Source organism: Panthera leo, chromosome C1, assembly GCF_018350215.1.
Source record: "Panthera leo isolate Ple1 chromosome C1, P.leo_Ple1_pat1.1, whole genome shotgun sequence".
Lineage (NCBI taxonomy): Eukaryota > Metazoa > Chordata > Mammalia > Carnivora > Felidae > Panthera > Panthera leo.
In genome coordinates, this window is record NC_056686.1 from 153,886,839 (window position 1) to 153,906,903 (window position 20,065).

Here is a 20,065-nt window from a genome sequence, read left to right on the forward strand (position 1 = left end):
TTAGTGTTGGAAGTTGGAGAGGCAGTCATTCGAGTGGGTGTTATGGCAAGCCAAGGTTTGTCATTGATAAGTGAAAATATGCAGATTTCCCTTTTGGTGAAGATATAAAAAGAAGATATTTGGATGTCATTGCTCCTTTCAGATGAATACCAAGCAAAAAGATAATGGGATTCTAAGGCGATCTCATCGTAGCTTCATTGTACTGAAAATATTTAGAAACTCAGAACCATATCACATGAACCTAATAAAAGATCATAGTAATGTGGACTAGTTTGCTAAAAAAAATCTGAGAAGACTGAATGGAGAAACAGTTGTATACTTTAATTATAATTCCTCTAGTGTATTAAGTTTTATGATTTTTAAAATATCAACTATATTTACCTAAGGTTTAGCTATCCCAAATCTAAAATTAGCTATCCAAAAACATTAACTATCCAAAAATTTCACTTTGGTACTTGGAATTTCACTTCTAATGTAACATTTTGTCTTGAAATATTAATACAAAATAAGTGTAGCTAAATTGATTCCATTATTTTGACTGGGGCAGCAGGAAGGTCCCTGGCACAGAGAAGGACTGAAAAAGGAAAGTAAGGATTATTAAAGACAAACTTCAACTCTGGCTTTGACTGGTGGTGGTTCTCTGTGAGTAGCAGCAAGCTGGCTATTGAGTGAGGACAGAAAAGGCCCATCTGACAAGATAAACATTTCCCAAGGCCCTCTCCATGGAGACCAGATAAAACACCACAGGAAATTCATTGGACCTGGAACTGGGTAGTTTCCCTTTTCCTTATTTGAGAACCAACAGCCTAGAACAGTAATGAGAAGTTCTCCCTCCACTGTGCCTCATGTCTTTACAGGGTGTTTCTCTACGTTCCAAACAGAGAACCCACTAATGCAATGACACCTCTTCCAATGGGCCCTTAATAGTGAAAGATCAGTAAACAGAAACACTCACTACATACTTCTTGATGTTCTCTTATAATAAATATTTTGGAAGCAGAATAAGAATAGGAATTTAGTTTTTCCTTGTAAAACTGATTCTTATTTAGTAATCCATCTCTTAATCAAATTATAAATTAGACACGTTGGGAAATAATATATGCAATTAGATTTGTAGAACACATCCAATTCTGTTTGGGGGTTCAAGCGTCTTTTTTGTTGGTGGTGGTGGTGCTCAAAACATTGTCAAAAAACCATCAATACACAAAGCTGATTGAATAAAATGGTTGTTCCTAGAAGAAATAACTAGTTTGAGATTTCTGCATTGCAGAGAATAGTCCGTCTTCCCTGTCAAGCCCATTCAAACATGTCATACTCTTCACAGTAATCAAGGCAGTCATGTTAATACTGTACTCTTTTCCAAATTAAGTGCTTATATTTCATCATCTGCACCACATTGTTGAACAATTACATTAGCCTTTATTCCCATTTCACATGTATCTGTAAAATGCATTAGGCAGCCATTTATGTTTCAAAGAGCCTTGGCATTCCAATTGCCTCTGGGTTATATCTTACTGGATTCTACTACCTTGTTCTAGGAAATTTAATTTAGCTTTCACAGCTTTGACTGGCTTCTCTTTCTCAATGTTTTTCCAACCTTGTTCTTTTTCTCTTTTCTAAGATCAAAGGCCTATCGCCACTCTGGTACCATTTCCAGTTACTTCCAAGGGTTATATAGTTTTCTCAATTTTTCAGTCATGTGTTCCTTGAGTAATGCTCTTTCTTAAAAAAAAAAAAGTTGCCAGTTGATAACTTCCTTTAATAATCAACCTTTTAAAACTCTCTATTTAAATTTTCTTCATCCCAAATCTCATATTTAAGGCTGTGCTTTATTCACTTAGTGACTTACCCATGCAACATAATTCTCCCCCCTTCACCTCCAGCCTTGTTCCTCATATCCCTTCAACAGCCTCATGATTTACTAACCTCTAGGTAAATATCCTACATGCTCTGGAAGATGTAAAGGATTGGGGGGTTGTAAGAAATGGTTGACATAGGCTATTATCTCAAGTCTGTAGTTTCTAAATTTTTGGATATGTCTTTAACCACATCCTGGTTCTATAGTTCTCTATTAGATGAGTCAGAGTCTGCTGGCCATGGTATATTTTAACTCCATTTATCCTTATGGAACTTCACTGTTGGACTCCATAGAACTTGCTCAAGAGCATACTTAGTGCCAGTGCTTCCAGAATGTATCCTTAAATGGAGCCCTGCTCCAACACCAAATGAAAAACTTTGATACCTGCCAAACACCTGTTGTGTCATGTGCACAACCTATTTTAACAAGTACAGAAAAAATATACCTAACCAAAGTGATGGAGACTGACAGACTGGGCTTCAGCTCTGGGCAAATGCAATACATTAAAGAATATGTTCTCTTAAAATACTGCTGATATTTTAACTTTAATGGAACAATTAAGCATATGTAATCAAATCTTTATATTCTTGTGCAATACACATTGATCCTCTGGTTCAGGAGTAATCGATTTAACAGATTCTCCTTATCAAACTATGGAATGCATCCAGTGGTGTGCTAGAGCCACAAAAGTTGCTCACTGAGGTGTATTGTGCATATATCTTCCCAATAGTAGTTTAAAATCAGCCATGATGAGACTATTTACACCATGGGACTTGACAAACACAACATATTAGAACTTTTTTTTTCTCCCCAGAGACATCATTGTTAAATATCTACCAGCACACTGCTGGATTCATTTGGCTTAATAGCCACCACTAGAAGAAGCAATGTTGACCTAAACCAGAAAGGGGGATAATGGAACATATGAAAGTTTATGTGTCTTGTATGTTGATATTATCCTCCTTTCTGGTGATTTTTGTGGTGGTACAAAAGCCACAGACACATTGTGAATCCAGGTTGTTGAATTTCTTATAGGCTGAGACAGTAATCACATCTTCCTGGTTCTTTGGGGGCATAATTAAATTGGTTCCATTTTGCCACCTGCTGTTAGCAACTAATGAGCAGAAGAATTATACTATAGGATTTGACTGAATATCAAAATAACATGAATATTTCTCTTTAGTTTGCCAGAGAATTAGTGACTACCTTGTCTATCCAACTCATACCGCAAAACCAAAAATTCTTTCTATCAAGTATATGTCCAGTACAAAGCCACTTACTCCACATCTTTGATGCCCAGAGCACACTGCTTTTTGAGATAACCAATTCTATTTATCCAGCTATAATTGTTAGAAAGTTCTTCTTTACATTGACCAGTATGCTCCCATCTAACTCTATCTTTTCACCCTAATTCTGCCCTCCAGGCACACAGAATAAATCCTGTCCCTGTTCTCTAAACTCCAAGTGTTTGAAAGCAGTAGTGATGAATATGCAAATGTTTGACAGTAGGCTATGTGGGTTCCTTGTGTTTCAGTTCTATAGGATTAAACATCCTTAGTTCTTTCTACTAATCCTCCTAGGGCATGGATTTCAGACCTTTTATCAGCTCGGTTAAGTTCTCCTGGATATAATGCTATTTGTTAATGTCTACCTCAAAATATGGTACTTGATCTGGACATTGTACTCCAGATGGGATCTATCTGGTGTATAGGAATGTATTATAATATCCTCTCCCAAGTTGGGGATGCCCTATCCCTGAGAATACACTAAAAGATACAGTAGCTTTTTAGACCTTGATCAATTTGTTCATATTAAACTGATAGTAAATAAAAGAGCAACAAAAAGCAAGCAGACAAACAAAGCCCAGGTAAATCAATTCAGCTTCATCCTGTAAATCGAAACTTTATACATCTCCAGGGCAAGAATTCTCTTTAGTGCTGAACATGACCTGTGATCAATGAAGTTTGTTCTTTAATTTGAATAAACTTCATCTTGTCATACTCAAATGTGATAAGCCTACCCCTTAGTCTTCATTCAAGATATGACTTAATGGGAATGCAAGCTGGTGCAGCCACTCTGGAAAACAGTATGGAGGTTCCTCAAAAAACTAAAAATAGAACTACCCTACAACCCAGCAATTGCACTACTAGGCATCCAAAGGTGTGCTGTTTCAAAGGGACATATGCACCCCCTGTTTATAGCAGCACTATCAACAATAGCCAAAGTATGGAAAGAGCCCAAATGCCCATCAATGGATGAGTGGATAAAGAAGATGTGGTATATATATACAATGGAGTATTACTCGGCAATCGAAAAGAATGAAATCTTGCCATTTGCAACTACGTGGGTGGAACTGGAGGGTATTGTGCTAAGTGAAATTAGTCAGTCAGAGAAAGACGAATATCATATGACTTCACTTGATGAACATAAGGGAAGGGAAACAAAAATAATATGAAAACAGGGAGGGGGACAAAGCGTAAGAGACTCATAAATATGGAGAACAAACTGAGGGTTATGGGAGGAGTTGTGGGAGGCAGCATAGGCTAAATGGGTAAAGGGCATTAAGGAATCTACTCCTGAAATCATTGTTTCACTATATGCTAACTAATTTGGATGTAAATTTTAAAAAATAAAAAATAAAATTAAAAAAAGGTATGACTTAAAAATTATATTTAACAAGACAAAGTCCAGTTCAGGGTATTCTCTCAGAGTAGTGATCCTCAAGAGGAAAGGAGGGAGTTTCCCCTTCATGCCACAATGAACTCCACCTGAAACTTGTTGGTATATGTGGCACATCCCTCATTCCCAGCCTCACTGGTGTCCAAAAGAGCTAAGCATAACTGTTATTAGAGACATTTTCAACTTCTCAGATAACTAAAAATTCATGTATCTAACCATACTCTTATTAATGAGTTCACATTTTGTCCTTCCATGTGTAGAACATAAAAAACTTTGTCCAAGAAACTCAAAACGAGATCAGTGGTATTCCAGTTGGGTTCCATGGGGTCAGGACTCTGTATCTCACTCCAGCTTTCATCTATTTTATAGCTTGAGATTTTGAATGGAGTTTAATTTGACAAATGGACATTCTCTCGTTAGTGAACCCAAGCGATGACTCTAGTAGTCACTGCACTGCTCTTTTTCTTCAGATGTACAGAAACCATCTGTTTAAATAATCCTTTCTAGAATATTACCTAGAATTAGCTTTTTTTTAAACAATTCACTCCCATTTTGATCATCTTTTGTTTCCTTTCCCCATAGCTCTTCACACATATTAGACTGAGCAACCATAGCTTTAAGCTTTTTCATTGCTCCATAGCATGAATGGCCTGGACCTGGGCATGCTTACATAAAACAGCTGAGTACTATCTCACTGTCCCCCCTTCTCTTATTTTATTTTATTTTATTTTATTTATTTTATTTTAGAGAGAGGGAGAAAGCATGAGCAGAGGAGAAGGGCAGAGGAAGAGAGAGAATCTTAAGCAGGTTCCATTCTCAGCAGAGAGCCCTATGTGGGGCTCAATCCCACAACCCTGGGATCATGACCTGAGCTGAAAACCAAGATTCAGATACTCAACCAACTGAGCCACCCAGGAGCCCCCCCATCTCTTTTTTATATGTTAAATCCTTGCTAACATATCTGATCTCCCTTCTGGTTTGAAGGTCTTCTCCTTGATAGAGACTATGGAATCAGAATAGGAGCTAAATAATTCTTCTTTGTGCCTTTGTATCTACCTTTCCTTTTAGTTGTCTATCATTTCCTCCTCCCTGCTACTTCTGTAACTTGCACATGTATTTTGTTGCCCTTCCCACACTGTATCTTATTTATTGGATGATCATCTCTCCACCAGGCTGGAAGCTCTAGATGGCAGAACTCTCATACATCTGTAAATCCTGACACCTAGTACAATGGCTGGCAGTGTAGCATAATGATTAAGCATTCATTCATTCATTCATTCAAAAATATTTCTTTATCAATTACCGTGGAACTGCAGTTAACAAAGTGCTTGGGGTACAGTGGTGAACAAGACAGACTTGGTCTCTCTCATTGTGTGCACATTGTGATGGGGGAGATACACATGAAACTAATCACCAAAAATAATATATTAATACAAAATTGGGCAGCATACTATGCTGATTAAATTCAGGCCAGAGTTAATGAATTAAAAGTCAGCTGAGATAATCAAGACTGATATGTTAGCTGCTTCTGCTGGCATTTCCATTAGAAAGTCTACCACTAAGGGGCAGGGGCTGGTTAGCTCAGTTGGTTAAGCATCTGACTCGGTTTGGGCCCAGGTCATGATCTCACATTTCATGAGTTCAAGCCCTGTGTCAGGTTCCGTGCTGGCAGTGTGGAGCCTGCTTGGGATTCTCCCTCTCCCTCTCTCTCTGCCCCTCTCCTGCTTGCTCTGTCTCTCTCGAAATGAATAAATAAACTTGAAAAAAGAAAAGAAAGTCCACCACCACATGCTCACAAAATAGGTACCCAAAAGAAATGCTATAGTTTCAGCTTGTTTCCTGTTTTCTTCTTTTCCGAGCTCTTATTCTCTGTGTCTGAATCATATTTTTCATTTCTGAATGAGCTAAATCTAAGGAAGCTTGTACTGCTCTTTCGTCTGCTATGCCACAGCACTGAGACCGGCTCTTGGAATGTGGCTGCAACCATATCTTTTTTTCCCTTCTGTATAAGATTTCACTATTCCTCGAAGAATGTTTACTCTAAACTGTCTTGAAAGCCTGGCTTTTCCTTTGAGGTCAAATAGACCTGAGTTTGATTCTCAATACAATCACTAATAAGCTAGACTCTGTCAAATTATCTTCTCAAGGCTTCAGCTTTCTCAACTATTAAAAAAAAAATACTTCATAAAATTGTTGTACAAATTAGGTGAGATAATCTATATAAAGTATGGAGCCCAATGACTGGTTTTCATTATATGGTTGTGTTGGTCATACTCAACATCATTATCATCACTATAATAGGCAGTAATCAGTGTTTATGGAATTGAATTTTTTTTCACCTTATTTCTTTCCACTGTCATTTTTACATGTGTTAATAACTTTGTAATAACTCTTTCTTACTAAAAGTACCTTTTGACTGCGAAAAGGAAGTGTTTTCATTTTTGTGGGGTTTTGTTTTGTTTTTAGCATTTAAGTCAATCCACATTTTCAGTACTATTTCCCTCTCCATATTCACTTTGCATTGAATTAGTTTTTTCAGGAACTTAATCCACCCAAAGTTTCATCTCATTGGAATTTATGGTGGAATTCATTCACTACATGACATGACAAAAAAAAAGGTAGGGAATTGAATGCTGACTTTCACTTGAGCCCCCCTTTTCCTATACTTGACCTAAAGCAGTCTGAGAATCATTCCACTGATTCTGACAGTTATGTATCCCATCCTGTATGTGTATTTAGATGGGCAAGGGTTTTACTCTACTGGGCTTTGCGAACTATTTGTTCATATTTATCAGTACAAATCAGACAGCTTTGTAAAATTGATATGTTTAAATTCTGTCTCTTTAAAGAAAGTTATAGTCCTTACAATTGTAGAATAAGTCTGGACAAGTTACATGGTGACTCAAGATTTAAGTCTCATTTTAATTATCATTCTTGGAACAAAGCAAGCAAACACACACTCACACACCCAAGTCCTTGGCCTTGAGATTCTTCTAATATCATACAAAAAAATGCACACAAATGTAGGATAAATCTAAAATAAGGTAAAGATCATTTAATCGAATCATGAGTTAAGTCTTACTTATCACCTGTAAAGTGACAAAGCCAGAATACAGGAGCTATTCTCTAGATGCCTACAGTTTATTTACTTTTTGTTCTTTGCTTATGGACCAAGACAGGAAGTGATCCTGTACAAATTCGCTCATCTGGATAATTTGCAGGCCAATAAAAGGACCATGCTCTGTCCCATCTCACACCTTTGAAGCTATTGTTGTTCAATAGTTTCAATGAACAATGCTGTTCAATCAGCATTAACTGATATTTCCATCATATCACATAATTACCATTTCTTTTTCATGATGGGAACATTTAAAATGTACTCTCAGCAACTTTCAAGTGTGTAGCACAGTTTTGTGAGCCACAGTCATCATGCTGTACATTATATCTCCAGAATTTATTCGTTTTTTTTTTAAGTTTATTTATTCATTTTGAGAGAGAGAGTGAGCGAGCAAGCACAAGTGGGGGAGGGACAGAGAGAGAGGAAGAGAGAGAATCCCAAGCAGGCTCTGTGCTGTTCACATGCGCCCAACATGGGGCCCAACCTCACGAACCATGACATCATGCCCTGAGCTGAAATCAAGAGTCAGTCACTTAACTGATTGAGCCACCCCAGTGCCACTGTAATATATGGATTTTAAAGAGCATTTAAACTCAGTAGGTTTGGCCTGGGTTTTAAAGGAGCAAATGAATAAGAGTGCAAGAGGGGCTGGGGAAGCAGAGTGTCTCTCAATGACTACATACCACACCAGAAACTGTGAGGAAGGGGAGAGAAGGCAACTGACTAGGATGAACTTGAGTATTTCCAACCTTCATTAGAAATGGCAGAGATGGGGAGCGCCTGGGTGGCTCAGTCGTTTAAGCGTCCGACTTCAGCTCAGGTCACAATCTCGCGGTCCGCGAGTTCGAGCCCCGCATCGGGCTCTGGGCTGATGGCTCAGAGCCTGGAGCCTGCTTCCGATTCTGTGTCTCCCTCTCTCTCTGCCCCTCCCCCGTTCATGCTGTGTCTCTCTCTGTCTCAAAAATAAATAAACGTTAAAAAAAATTTTTTTTTAAATTAAAAAAAAAAAAAGAAATGGCAGAGATGGGCACCTGGCTGGCTCAGTTGGTTAAGCATCCAAGTTTGGCCCAGGTCATGATCTTACAGTTTGTGAGTTCGAGCCCCACGTTGGGCTCTGTGCTGACAGCTCAGAACCTGGAGCCTGCTTCAGATTCTGTGTCTCCCTCTCTCTCTCTGCCCGTCCCCCACTCACACTCTGTCTCTCTTCCTCTCTCTCTCAAAAATAAATAAACATTAAAAATTTTTAAAGAGAAATGGCAGAGATGACAGTGGGGAGGTGAGGAGAAAACCTTGCCAGATCACTTCAACATTAAAATGATACTTTGAGGGACGCCTGGGTGGCTCAGTCAGTTAAGCGTCCGGCTTTGACTCAGGTCATGATCGCACAGTCCTTGAGTTCGAGCCCCGCGTCCGGCACTGTGCTGACAGCTTGGAGCCTGGAGCCTGCTTCGGATTCTGTGTCTCCCTCTCTCTCTGCCCCTCCCCTGCTCATACTTTGTCTTTCTCTCTCTTAAAAGTAAATAAACATTAAGAAAAAAAAAATTTAATAAAAAAAATGATATTTTGAAATCTGGATTAGGGCCCCTGTGGGTTCCTCAACAAAAGTGAAAACAGTATGTAGCTCTGTGTGAAGAGGTTTTAGATTCTTAATTGAATTTTTATCTTGAAATGAAATTCTTTATTGTAGTTTAAATATATAGGAATAAGAGACACAGATCATATTTCTAAGAGCACTTCTATTTGGAATAATCATCATCTATAGTTTGATTTTTTAAAATTTTTAGATTCCAACTGGTAATTCATGTTCCCCGAACAGTTTTCATTGATATGTTAGCAGCCATTTATATTTTTAAAAAATCAAACTCTGTTGATATAAAATGAAAGTGTTTTCATTATTTTTTGATGTTAACCACTTACACAAGGGAGCATAATTTAAGAACACAGAGATTAAATAGGAAGGAAATATTAAATGAGTCACGTTAACCAAGTCCTGGGTGTTCTCCATGGGCTGTGGAGTCAAATCTTGATAAGGTTCATATAGGCCAAGAATTAGTGAAAACAAATCTAAATGACACAAGGTGACAAGATGGGAAAAGTAATGCCTCTTGTTTGTTAATACAGCTTTACCTATCACAGAAGATTGAGTATGTGCTAGGTAATTACGCATTTGAATCTCCTAGAAAAATCAGATCTTCACAGAAGAAAGCTGTTTCTGTTAGCAAATAAGAATTAACAAAAATGATAATAGCAATCAGTCAGAGTAACATCCTAGTACAGCACATTACAGAAACATGGAAACAGCTTAACCAAGACACACATAAAGAAATGCCAACAAAGGAAATGCATTGCAGATCACACTGAGAAACAAAACCCAATAAAGGGGGAGGCCCATCTTTGCAAGAACACAGATTTAAGCTCTGAATTATTCAGAAAAATATAATTAGTGGCTTTTAAAAACGCAGTTTAGAGACCCACTGTAATAGACTTTAATACCTACTTGCTACTGGGTTGTTTCCTCTTCTTGAGGGCAAAGACCAGTCTTCTACCTGTTTTAGAGTAACTTGTTCTACAAATGTTGTGCAAGACGAGCAGACGTTTTTAATAAATCTTAACTTGATGAATGAGGCATGTCTTGCAATACGAATAGTACGTGACGCTGGACATCACATGACCACACCTGAGCCAGTGGTTCTTGAAGTTCGCTTTGTTATCAAGTGCTTTGTATTATAAGCATGTTTCCGGAATGAATTATGCTCACAAACCAATGTTTTATTGTATTCAGAGTTTTCCGGTTTGTGATTTTTGGTCAATAATAAATATTTTTATCTAAACGTTGGAATTTTTCCTATGAAGACAAGAGAATGATGTCTGATGTCACCAGAGTATTTTAACTGTGTAATAAATGAACTGTTGTTAAGATAAAGAATAGCATGGTGATGATTACAATTAATGAAGTTTATGAAGTAACAAATTTAAAAATTAAAGAATCAAAATAGCCTCTATATTTAAAATAAGCCCTTACAGAGCTTCTACATTTATTCCTGTGCTGTTTCTCAGGATATGTTTCTTGCTCCTATTCAGAGAAAAACGTCTGTTTCTAAGTGCTTCTTTATGAAGGAATCTCAGTGTGCTGATATAACAGTGAGAAGTGAAATACTGATTCAGGGTTTACTGATGGATGAAATTCATTTAGAACGGACATATTAATAGAAGCAGAATAGTTATGGGTATAAGAGACATAGCTGTCCACATGAGCTATGATGCAGAAGGTATTGCTTTGGGCATGGGTTCACATGAACTCCTTTGAGGGCCAAGTTTATTGTTTCAGTTGCCCATTGGCGAGAGCCTGCCGGCACTGCCCTCTGCTCCTTGTCTTTTGGATAGCATGCTGACCTGACTGATGACTTCATATCAAGCCCTCATTCTTGGAATGTTCTGTAGAGTGACCATGTTTGGAATCCCAATAGCACAGTGCAGCACAATGTTATTTCCTAGTTCATGGTTTTGCTGGTGCCCAAAAGACAGAGTCGTTATTTCAAGGACACGTTTGCTGATTTAGGTGGCAGTGGCTTCCACTAAGATGCTATCACCTCTGAACAAGGACACATTTATTCCACCATCAGAGCTGTCCATCACGAACCGAGTCTAAAGATAGCTTTCACTGATGAGCCTCTGTAACCTTTGGTCTTTTTCACATCGTACTGGCTAAAAACTCTAACAACTATAGCTCCTTACATTAGGAGGTTAAAAGTTCCAATTAAGTCTTCTGTTACCAGTACATTTAAAAGCCTATCATTTGGATGTCTTCCTTTTTCTTTCCTGTGACTTCTCTAAAGAGAAAAATAAAAGGAAATAATATGACCCACAAACATTTATGGATTACGGAGACATGATGTTTTATACTAGTTTTATTCTTGGGGCACCTGGGTGGCTCAGTCAGTTAAGCGTCCGACTTCGGCTCAGGTCATGATCTCATGGTTCGTGGGCTTGAACCCTGCCTCGGGCTCTGTGCTGACAGCTCAGAGCCTGGAGCCTGCTTCTTATTCTGTGTCTCCCTCTCTGCCCCTTCTGCTGCTCACACTCTATGTCTCTCAAAAATAGGTAAACATTAAAAGAATTATAATAGTTTTATTCTTATCAAGTGTAAAAGTAGGGAGTTGAGCCCCTGCCGATGCTAAGTCTATTTGCTGCTTTGTATTTCTAGATGACCAAGAATGGCACAGTGGAATCTGAAGAAGCTAGCACTCTTACAGTGGATGACATTTCTGATGATGATATTGATTTAGACAACACGGAGGTAGATGAGTACTTCTTTCTACAACCCCTGCCAACAAAAAAACGGAGAGCACTGCTGCGGGCCTCTGGGGTGAAAAAGATTGATGTGGAAGAAAAGCATGAGCTGCGCGCCATCCGTCTATCGAGGGAGGACTGTGGCTGTGACTGCCGAGTGTTCTGTGATCCAGAAACGTGTACCTGCAGCCTGGCAGGCATTAAGTGCCAGGTAAGGACTTGGATTTCAAGGACTCCAAAGATGGGACATTATACACCACCCCCCATGTGACAGACAATGAAGTTTCTCACATATAGAAAAAAACTTTGGGACAAGGCAAGACATATGGTTCAAGGGAGAAAAACTAATTCAGGGACATTTATGGGTATACATAAGATGCTGACACGTATAAAACACAATGTGAGATCGACCGTAGCTAAGTCGATCAGAATTATTTCCTCCTGGATTCATTTATTGCACTAAGCTTATTGTGGGTTTTCGCAAGCACTCTGATCATGACATCTCTGACATTTGAGTTTGTATTTTCTGATCCAACTATGGGGTATCAAATGGTGGTAGGTGAGAGGCAGCATACATTGGTGGAAAAATTACAAGACTGGGACTTAAGAAAACGGAGTTCTACTCCTGGCTCTGCTTTTTGCCAGCTTTGTGAAATTGCCAAGTCAGGTAAACTTTCTGGGCTCGGTTTCCTCGTCCCAAGTGAAAGGGCTGGACTAGATCAGAGTTTGGCAAACTATATAGTTCACAGGCCAAATCGGGCCTGCCACACCTGTTTGTATAAGTAACATTTTAGTGAAGCCTGGTCACTTTGTGTTTCTTTGTTTGTTTTGGTGTTGTCCATGACTGTTTTCATGTTTTTACAGCAACAGTGAATAGTTGCCAGAGACACTTTATGGCCAACAAAGCCTAAGATAATTTATTCTCGCCCTTTATTAAAAAGGGGGAAGAGAAAGAAAGAAAGAGGGAGAGAGAGAAAGAAAGAGAAGAAAGAAAGAAAGAAGAAAAGGAAGGAAGGAAGGTAGGAAGGAAGGAAAGGAAAGAAAGAAAGAGAAAGAAAAGAATGGAAGGAGGGGGGAAAGAATGGGAGAGAGAGGAAGGAAGGAAGAAAAGAAGGAAAGAGGGAGGGAGGAAAGAAGGAAGGAAGGAAGGAGGCAAGAAAGGAAAAAAGGAAAGGAAGAAAGGAGGGAAAGAAGAAGGGAAGGGAGGGAAGGAAGGAAAGGAGAGGAGAGGAAAGGAAAGGAAAAGGGAAAGGAAAGGAAAGAAAAAAGAAAAGGAAAGAAGAGAAAAGAAAAGATGCAAAAGAAGACTTTACCAACCCCTGGACTAGATTCTCAAGTTCCCATACATCTATACCATTGATGCCCCATGATTAGTTAGTTGTCTTTATTTTATGAGGAAACTTGGCTTTTTTGATAAGAACAGCCACTCTGGCAGGCAAAAAGAGAGGATAGTTGTCATCAGCTAAACAGTTGCTTAAGGTGGATTAATAGAGAAGAAATTCATGAGTAAGAAAAAGCTATAGAATCTGGCTCTGACCTCTGCCTCTAGTTTTTACTGAATCCAGGTTGACTGCTAGAGCCTGCCTTCTCCTCTGTAGTAAAGGAGATTCCCTGCACCTGGAGAAGGGGCAAGCAGGGCAAATTCTTCTGGGTGCCTGTGCTCTGATCAGCATATAGGTTAATTGGTAATATCTTAGGAGTGCCCTTGGACTGCTGATGACTCCGCCTATCACCTGACTGACCGAGTTCGGTCCAGTGACGCTCACTGAATGCAAACACTTAGGCGGCAGAGTCCAGTGTCTCTCATTCTGGGATATTGATTACATGAACATCCCTTTCCCTCAAGAAGCTTATAGTCTACTGGAGTGGGGAGGAGTGGGGGAAATCCAGGACCTAAATGCACGGGTCCACTAGTCACAGTCATAAATGTGCGTGACTGTCACAGCCCTGCAGTACACATTTGTGCACCATGTACCAAGGATCCAAACAAATGAAAAGAAAAACCAATGAGAATGAATTATCAGGCTGCATGATACTAAGTGGTGTCAATCTGGACACCGCAGGCAAAAGAGTTCATTTTATAATAAGCAAAAGAGGAGGGGGGGATGGCTAGTATGGAAAATGTCATATAATTTAGATGATTAAAAATAGCAGGTGGGGATGCAGGGGGGTAAGTTTGTGTAGTTTAAACTGGGCATGTGAGCCGGCATGCAGTAGAAGTGAAGGGAGCTTGGGGGAAAGAATGGACTTGGAAAAAATGGGAGCAAAAATAAAAGGATGGAGAGAAGGGAGGGGAGGAGGGGAGGGGAGAATGGAGAAAGAAGGAAGCACGGGCTGGGTCAATGAACTAAAACTCCACACTTAAACAACCATAGCACATTTGTATCTTGAATATAGGTTTTAAAGCTGTAGGTTAACTGTTACGTTTGAAGTCTTCACTTCCCCTTTGCAAAGTCTCTTTGCAGTCTCATTGTCATTGGTTCCGGCACAAGTGGGATTAAGCAATCCCAGATTCGAAGGGGTTGCCCGGAGGTACCGGATTTTTATTTGGCTTGTAAGAGTTCCGTGGGGCTAATCTGTGTTCTTCCTTCCAAGGTGGATCGAATGTCTTTCCCATGTGGCTGCACTAAAGAAGGATGTAGTAACACAGCAGGTAGAATTGAATTTAATCCTATCCGTGTCCGGACTCACTTTTTGCACACAATAATGAAACTTGAACTGGAGAAAAACCGAGAGCAGCAAATCCCCGCGCTGAACGGCTGCCACGGTGAGATAAGCGCTCCCAGTAGCTCCATGGGCCCCGTCGCGCACTCCGTAGAGTATTCCATCGCGGACAACTTTGAGATTGAAACCGAGCCCCAGGCCGCAGTGCTGCACCTGCAGTCGGCCGAGGAACTAGACTGCCAGGGAGAGGAGGAGGAGGAGGAGGAGGACGGCAGCAGCTTCTGCAGCGGCGTCACCGACTCCAGCACACAGAGCTTGGCCCCCAGCGAGTCAGACGAGGAGGAGGAGGAGGAGGAAGAGGAGGAGGAGGACGACGACGACGACGACGATGACGACGAGAAGGGGGACAGCTTCGTGGAAGGCTTGGGGACCCATGCGGAAGTCGTGCCTCTTCCTTCCGTCCTCTGCTATTCCGACGGCACGGCGGTTCACGAGAGCCACGCGAAAAACGCTTCTTTTTATGCCAACTCGTCGACCCTGTATTACCAAATAGACAGCCACATTCCAGGAACTCCTAACCAGATCTCCGACAGCTATGCCGAAAGAGATCCTGTTAAGAACGGTACCCTGTCGCTGGTGCCTTACACCATGACCCCGGAGCAATTTGTGGACTATGCCCGGCAAGCGGAAGAGGCCTACGGCCCCTCCCACTACCCCGCCACCAACCCCTCGGTCATCGTGTGCTGCTCCTCTGCGGAGAGTGACGGCGGCGTGCCCTGCAGTAGCTTGTATCCCGAGCACAGGTCCAGTCATCCGCAGGTGGAATTTCACTCCTACTTGAAAGGCCCCTCCCAGGAAGGGTTTGTCTCTACACTGAATGGTGACAGTCACATTGCCGAGCACCCCGCTGAAAGTTCTTTGAGCCTGGCGGAGAAAAGCAGATTGCACGAAGAGTGCATCAAATCACCCGTGGTGGAGACCGTCCCTGTTTAGTAGCGTAAATTATTCTAGGACCAACTCTTCTCTTATTTAAAAGCACTGTATTTAATTGGATTTCCTGGGCCCATGGTTGTTTAAACTGAGGACCAAGAAAACCCGGACTGTGGTGAATCTTCCAGACTGTATTTTGTTTTCTCCTTTCAGGCCACACGACTGTGGCGTTGCACAAATACAGTCTCTGTGAGGATTTTAAAAGATTTCAGACTGTTTTGATAGAAAATGCTAATTAAAAAAAAAAAAAAAAAGCATATCTCACAGTTGCCTACCTGTCAAACTGTGTGAAACCTGCCAAGCTGTGTAGATCAGAGCTTCAAGTTCTGGATTATCGGGCCTGTGCAAGATTGTTGACTAAGACTGGGAAATAATAAGATTTAGAGTCCTAATTTTCGATAAATCTGAAGATGACGGTGACTTTTTAATGTAAAAGTAATTACTGTAAGAAAAAGAGTTAATCGTTCCATGTGTATTTTATTTATGGTAGTTAGGAGTCATGTTTTGATGAAAATGAACAGCAGCATGTTCTTTTAAGCTGAAGATGCATAGTTAGCACCACTGAGCATGCCCACATGGATTGCATCTGGAATCCATTCACGTTTTTATGATCATGACTGATCAGATTTGCAAATACTTTCTTAAGGGTGAAATAGGCCTATTTTTGCTATTTTGGACAAATAAATGAGTCTATATGTGCAGGTCCTTACACAGTTTTCTCTAAAGTTAAGAGTTAGGACAATCCTCTGGTGAGGGTCTAGTTCACTGCCCTCCCTCAGTTGACTCCAGAGATGGAGGTGGAAGGAATTGCCTTTCTTTTTAAAACAGCATCATCTTGGTTCTTAGCTTGGACACAGCACCTTTAAACTCTACTCCCCTACATCAAAATGCACTTTAGTGCCCCTTCATGGTACCTTGTGAGGGGTGGGGACTGAGAACTCTTTGAGATGAAAAATTTAGAAAAAAATTTTTTTAATCTGTAACTATTATAAGGTTCATAGAATTAATATAGAGGAATCATCCAATGATAACTTTACGAAGGGAAAATGACCTATTTTCCTTCGCCACTCTGAAGACCTAACTCGGTAAAAGCAGAGGAGGCAGAGGAAACATGGAAGAGACACATCCTCAGCAACCAGCCTTTTCTACAGCGTGATCAATCCATCTCTACAAGATGAGTATGTAAGGAGATTTCCTTTTAGTGACTAGCCGATTGAAGGGGGGGGCCTCTACCCAAATACTCAACTAGGCCTTACTTTTCTGAAGCATTTTGATTTCTCTTGCCTGGGACAATTAGCAGAACAGTCCAGAATGCATTGAATACTTCCTAATTACCTCACGTTCTCTTATTAAAGGGGACAGATAGAAATAAAACATGCACTCCCCACCTTTAGATTATCTGCACTTGGTTCATCGGAGGACTTCTAAGATCCCGTTTTCCTGTACATTAATTTAGGTAACTAAATAGTGTGTTCTACCTTTTTTTTTCCCAATGCAATATGACTATGCTAAATCCGTTTCATATTTTTGACCTTCTGTTGTTACACCGTTTCACATTTTCTGCCTCTTTGAAATGTGGACATGCCTTGCTATTCAGTGACTGCATCGCTAATTCTTATGTCTTTTAGATTTAGATGTTTAGAAATAGGGATATAAATATATTGTAGATCTCGATTCCTTAAAAATTACTATTTTATTTAATTGAACTTAAAAATGTTTGATCTAGAGAAAGTCCTCCAATGGAAAAGTTTCTACTAAAACTTGATTTGGGGAAAACATGTTTACTTGGTAGCTCTTCCAATGTGCAGTTGGCTCCTGCCCTTTCTCTCCCCCACCACAGGGCCAAATTTATAACCGTTCATACTAACATTAAAGGAACTTTGGGTTTGTCCCTACGGAAGTAGCAGTAATGAGGGCAGGGATGTTCCTTTTGAATGATAAGCCCTTTGGGCTAATCAGTTTGAGTTTAGCTCCGATCTCGGTAGTGTATCTCATGTTGTCTACAAAGTTACACTTTTTAGTGCTTGATTTCCAAAATTGTTTCTTTTACCAATACAATCTAAAGAGCACCGGCCCAAAGAAAAATGACAAAAGCCTATTGTTCTTCATGTAGGCATGTGAAAAAAAAAAATCACACGTGCTGTATTTGCTGGACCCTACAAGCCCTTGAAGGATTTACCCGTGAAGCAGTCAGCTTCTTGGAACACAGACTGTGGCAGAATGGGGAAAAAGTGACTCTGGGTGGGGCAAAGGTGAAGGGTAGAATGTCAGTCCAGTTTCTGAAAGGATAGATATTTAATTTAGTCCAGCTTTATATTCACTGGAAGGTCGACGCCTACTTGCTTATGTTTGGCTAGGTCTCTGTTTTGTAGCTTCATTTCCAAAAGGATGCTTAACCTTGAAACGGACAAATAAAAAAATCAGAGCTCTCTCCCTATTTTTTCCAATTGGGGTTGAAAGTCACTGTGCACAGAAGGATTAACCTTCCAAGCATGAATTCCATTCCAGATTCACATATATGTATAACCTAACCCCTAAACATCTCCCACAAACTACGTACACAAATTACCTATTAAAACACTCCCTTATAACACAAATGCACACGCACACACGCACATACACACACTCACACAAACACACGCTAGATGTATATCACACCCTGGAGAATGAGAGATTTTAGGCAATGGCCAGTAATGAATGCTGTATGTTTTTCCCATCCTAGAATCTGATTGGGTTTTATGATCTAAAAATAAGGTCTAGAAAAGAGGATGATTTGTAAAGCTATAGTTTGAAAATGTTGGGTCAAAGTTGCGTATAATACTAATGATGGAATCGTTTCATTGTTACTTCCTTTCCCAGAAAAGCTGAGAGAGCACAGTGTTCCATCTGACTTTTTTTTTCCATTAATAGCCCTTCTATTCAACAAAAACTGCCCACATGCCAGGAGAGCGCTGCCGTTTTTTCTAAGCTTTTTAAAATGGGGATCAAGCTAGATGCAGCCAGTTGGGATACTTAAGATCTTTATACTAAGACACAATGACACCTGACCTTCAGCTGTTGTATTTCCCCCGTAGTATATCTAACCAAATTATTGTCTTTTTTTTTTTGACACACAGCTTTTTAGTTGTTCCCTGCCAATGGCAAAGCTTCGTGCTTTGGTCCTGTTGTTTTAGCATCAGCCCTATACTTTTTATTAGGGCTTAAATCCCAGTTATAATCCTGGCCAGATTGATGTGCAAATCAAGTGGCTGGAGCAGCTTGCCTTTCCTTTGTCATCCTAGGTTTCCTTTGGGAGAAAGAATCACTGAAAGGGATTAACCTAAATTCCCCACCCCCCATCTCTTAGTCCTTGATTATTAAGACATAAGTAAAATTTGTTCGTGTCTTTTGTTAGTTGGGTAATATAGGTACTTTTCAAAAATCAGTCTTTTCTTTGTGATAAAACTATATTTTCCCAGTGCTCCAGCCACATATGAAATGTGAAATTAATATTTATTAGAGTCATAAGATCTTCACAAACATATATGGCCCAGCAATAACCCTTCCCCCCCCCAAAAAAAAAAAAAAACTAGGAGTTATAGAAACATTGGCCACAAAACAATCAAGAAGCAAAGAGATGATAAGTGGTTCTTTATATTTTTGCACTCTAACAGGTGACTTGTAGGCAAAATTCTGGTTGGGTTATCATTAAACAGGAAAATACATCATGATTTATTCCCTAGAAGTTTGATACATCATTGGCTCTTTGATCAAACTTCTGATATTGCACAAATTTATAATCCTTTGGTCTTAATACTTAGAATTTACTAAGTATCAACTCTGTCTTTCAACAAATATTTATAGAATGCTGACTGTTAGAAGAAGTGTTCTAAGTGGTAAAAAGAGGCGGTAAAACACTCCACATTCTAAGAGATCATGATGACGAAGAGGAGTGGCATGAAATAATCAAGCCTCACTGTAATTCTTTTAACGTGTGCTTTTATAATGTGATCTTAGAAAAAGTGAAATCAATTCTTGTCTCATTGTGTGCAAACTGTAACTAAAAGGATACTTCTTTTTCCTAAATTAATGCAACTCACTGGATGATCTTTTTTCCTCTTCCCCTATCCGAAATTTCTGAATTAAATAGACTCAGCTAGAAGAACTGAATCGAATGAAAAAGAGATTTTCAGCTAATTGCTTCTTCGGTGTTAGGTCTCTATAAGTGAGACTAAATTTATACTAGCAAACTCCTACCAGATAGTTTCAAGAGCTGGTTGACTCATACATAAACCAGGAAACATTTCAGGAAAACTTTGAGACAATGATGTGGAACACAATCACTTTTACTTCTATTTATATACAGCTTAAAAAATTAGCAAAACCATAGTTCCAAATTCCAAAGGTATTGCCTTGTATAGCCTGTAGAAAAGAGAGGTCATTCAACCCACCTCACTTGTAGCTGGGGTTACAAAACCATCGCCAGC

General features: G+C 39.7%; 1 protein-coding gene across 1 annotated transcript in view; it reads left to right on the top strand.

The window, feature by feature from the left end:
- CSRNP3 (cysteine and serine rich nuclear protein 3) overlaps positions 1-15,602 on the top strand; it is a 75,999-nt gene extending 60,397 nt beyond the window's left edge. The window contains exons 3-4 of the mRNA XM_042952824.1: positions 11,860-12,156; positions 14,541-15,602. Coding sequence (XP_042808758.1) covers positions 11,860-12,156; positions 14,541-15,602 — 1,359 coding nt within the window. The remainder of the gene's footprint in view (positions 1-11,859; positions 12,157-14,540) is intronic.
- Positions 15,603-20,065: the final 4,463 nt, after the last annotated feature.